The 801-nt window shown below is 36.8% G+C and overlaps 1 protein-coding gene and 1 pseudogene across 2 annotated transcripts in view; both read left to right on the top strand.

Moving 5' to 3' along the window:
- LOC119593739 (protein krueppel-like) overlaps window positions 1–340 on the top strand; it is a gene marked incomplete at its 5' end in the record, with an annotated part of 1,933 nt that extends 1,593 nt beyond the window's left edge. The window contains 1 exon segment of the mRNA XM_037942753.1: window positions 198–340. Within this exon segment, the coding sequence (XP_037798681.1) occupies window positions 198–205 (8 nt within the window). The 3' untranslated portion in view covers window positions 206–340.
- LOC119593740 overlaps window positions 1–801 on the top strand; it is a 62,523-nt pseudogene that overhangs the window by 32,517 nt on the left and 29,205 nt on the right. The gene's annotated exons all lie outside the window — the stretch shown is intronic.

Below are 801 nucleotides of genomic sequence, written 5' to 3' on the forward strand. Positions count from 1 at the left end.
GATTAATTTTTGTTACCTGCAATGGGATTATAATCAGTGTAACTTTAAAAGTCCAACTCCAGTTTCAGTTTCTTTTATGAAGTCATGTATTTCTGTATCTGCTATGTAATATAGCAGATGGAAGACAGTATGATAGTAGTGAAAAAAAGGTAATGGTCCTTGAATCACTTCTGATGGCACTCTCTCTCCTGCCTCAGGTGGCTGACGAGGCTGCATGGCGGGCCAGCAGTGTTGGGCGTTTTGGTTCGTCCTGGCCAAAGACAAGTCGTTTTACTTGTTGCTACTGCCAGATGGAGTTCTACCATAAGCATGACTATCTCAGACACCTCCGAACACACACAGGCGAAAAGCCTTACAGTTGCCCTCACTGCCCATACCGAGCCACAAGGAAAACCCATTTAGATGCCCATTTGAAGCGCAGAGACCACAGATTAGAAGGATAGATTTCTAGATGGAAAGTTTATCAATGTGGCATAAAAGTTGGCCTCTAACATAATATAAAATTTTATTAAAAGATTAGAGAAAGTTTTACTTACATATTTTTCCATTTTTTTTATGCTCGTTTCCTACATCACTTATTTAATATGAACAGTCCTACTATAGTTTTTTTATGACTAATGGGCATTTTATATGATATGAAAGTTCTGAAATCCTTATTACAGTATATTTGGAGTCTGTATACTGTGACCAATAGTTCAGCAGTCTTCATTTTAGGTTGGATAAAGGTTGCTGAAAAAAATGTTTGTGAAAAATTGCAGTATTTGATTTAAATGGGAAATGCAAGTTTGTAATGAATGTTTT

This window comes from Penaeus monodon, chromosome 32 (assembly GCF_015228065.2).
Source record: "Penaeus monodon isolate SGIC_2016 chromosome 32, NSTDA_Pmon_1, whole genome shotgun sequence".
Taxonomy (NCBI): Eukaryota; Metazoa; Arthropoda; class Malacostraca; order Decapoda; family Penaeidae; genus Penaeus; species Penaeus monodon.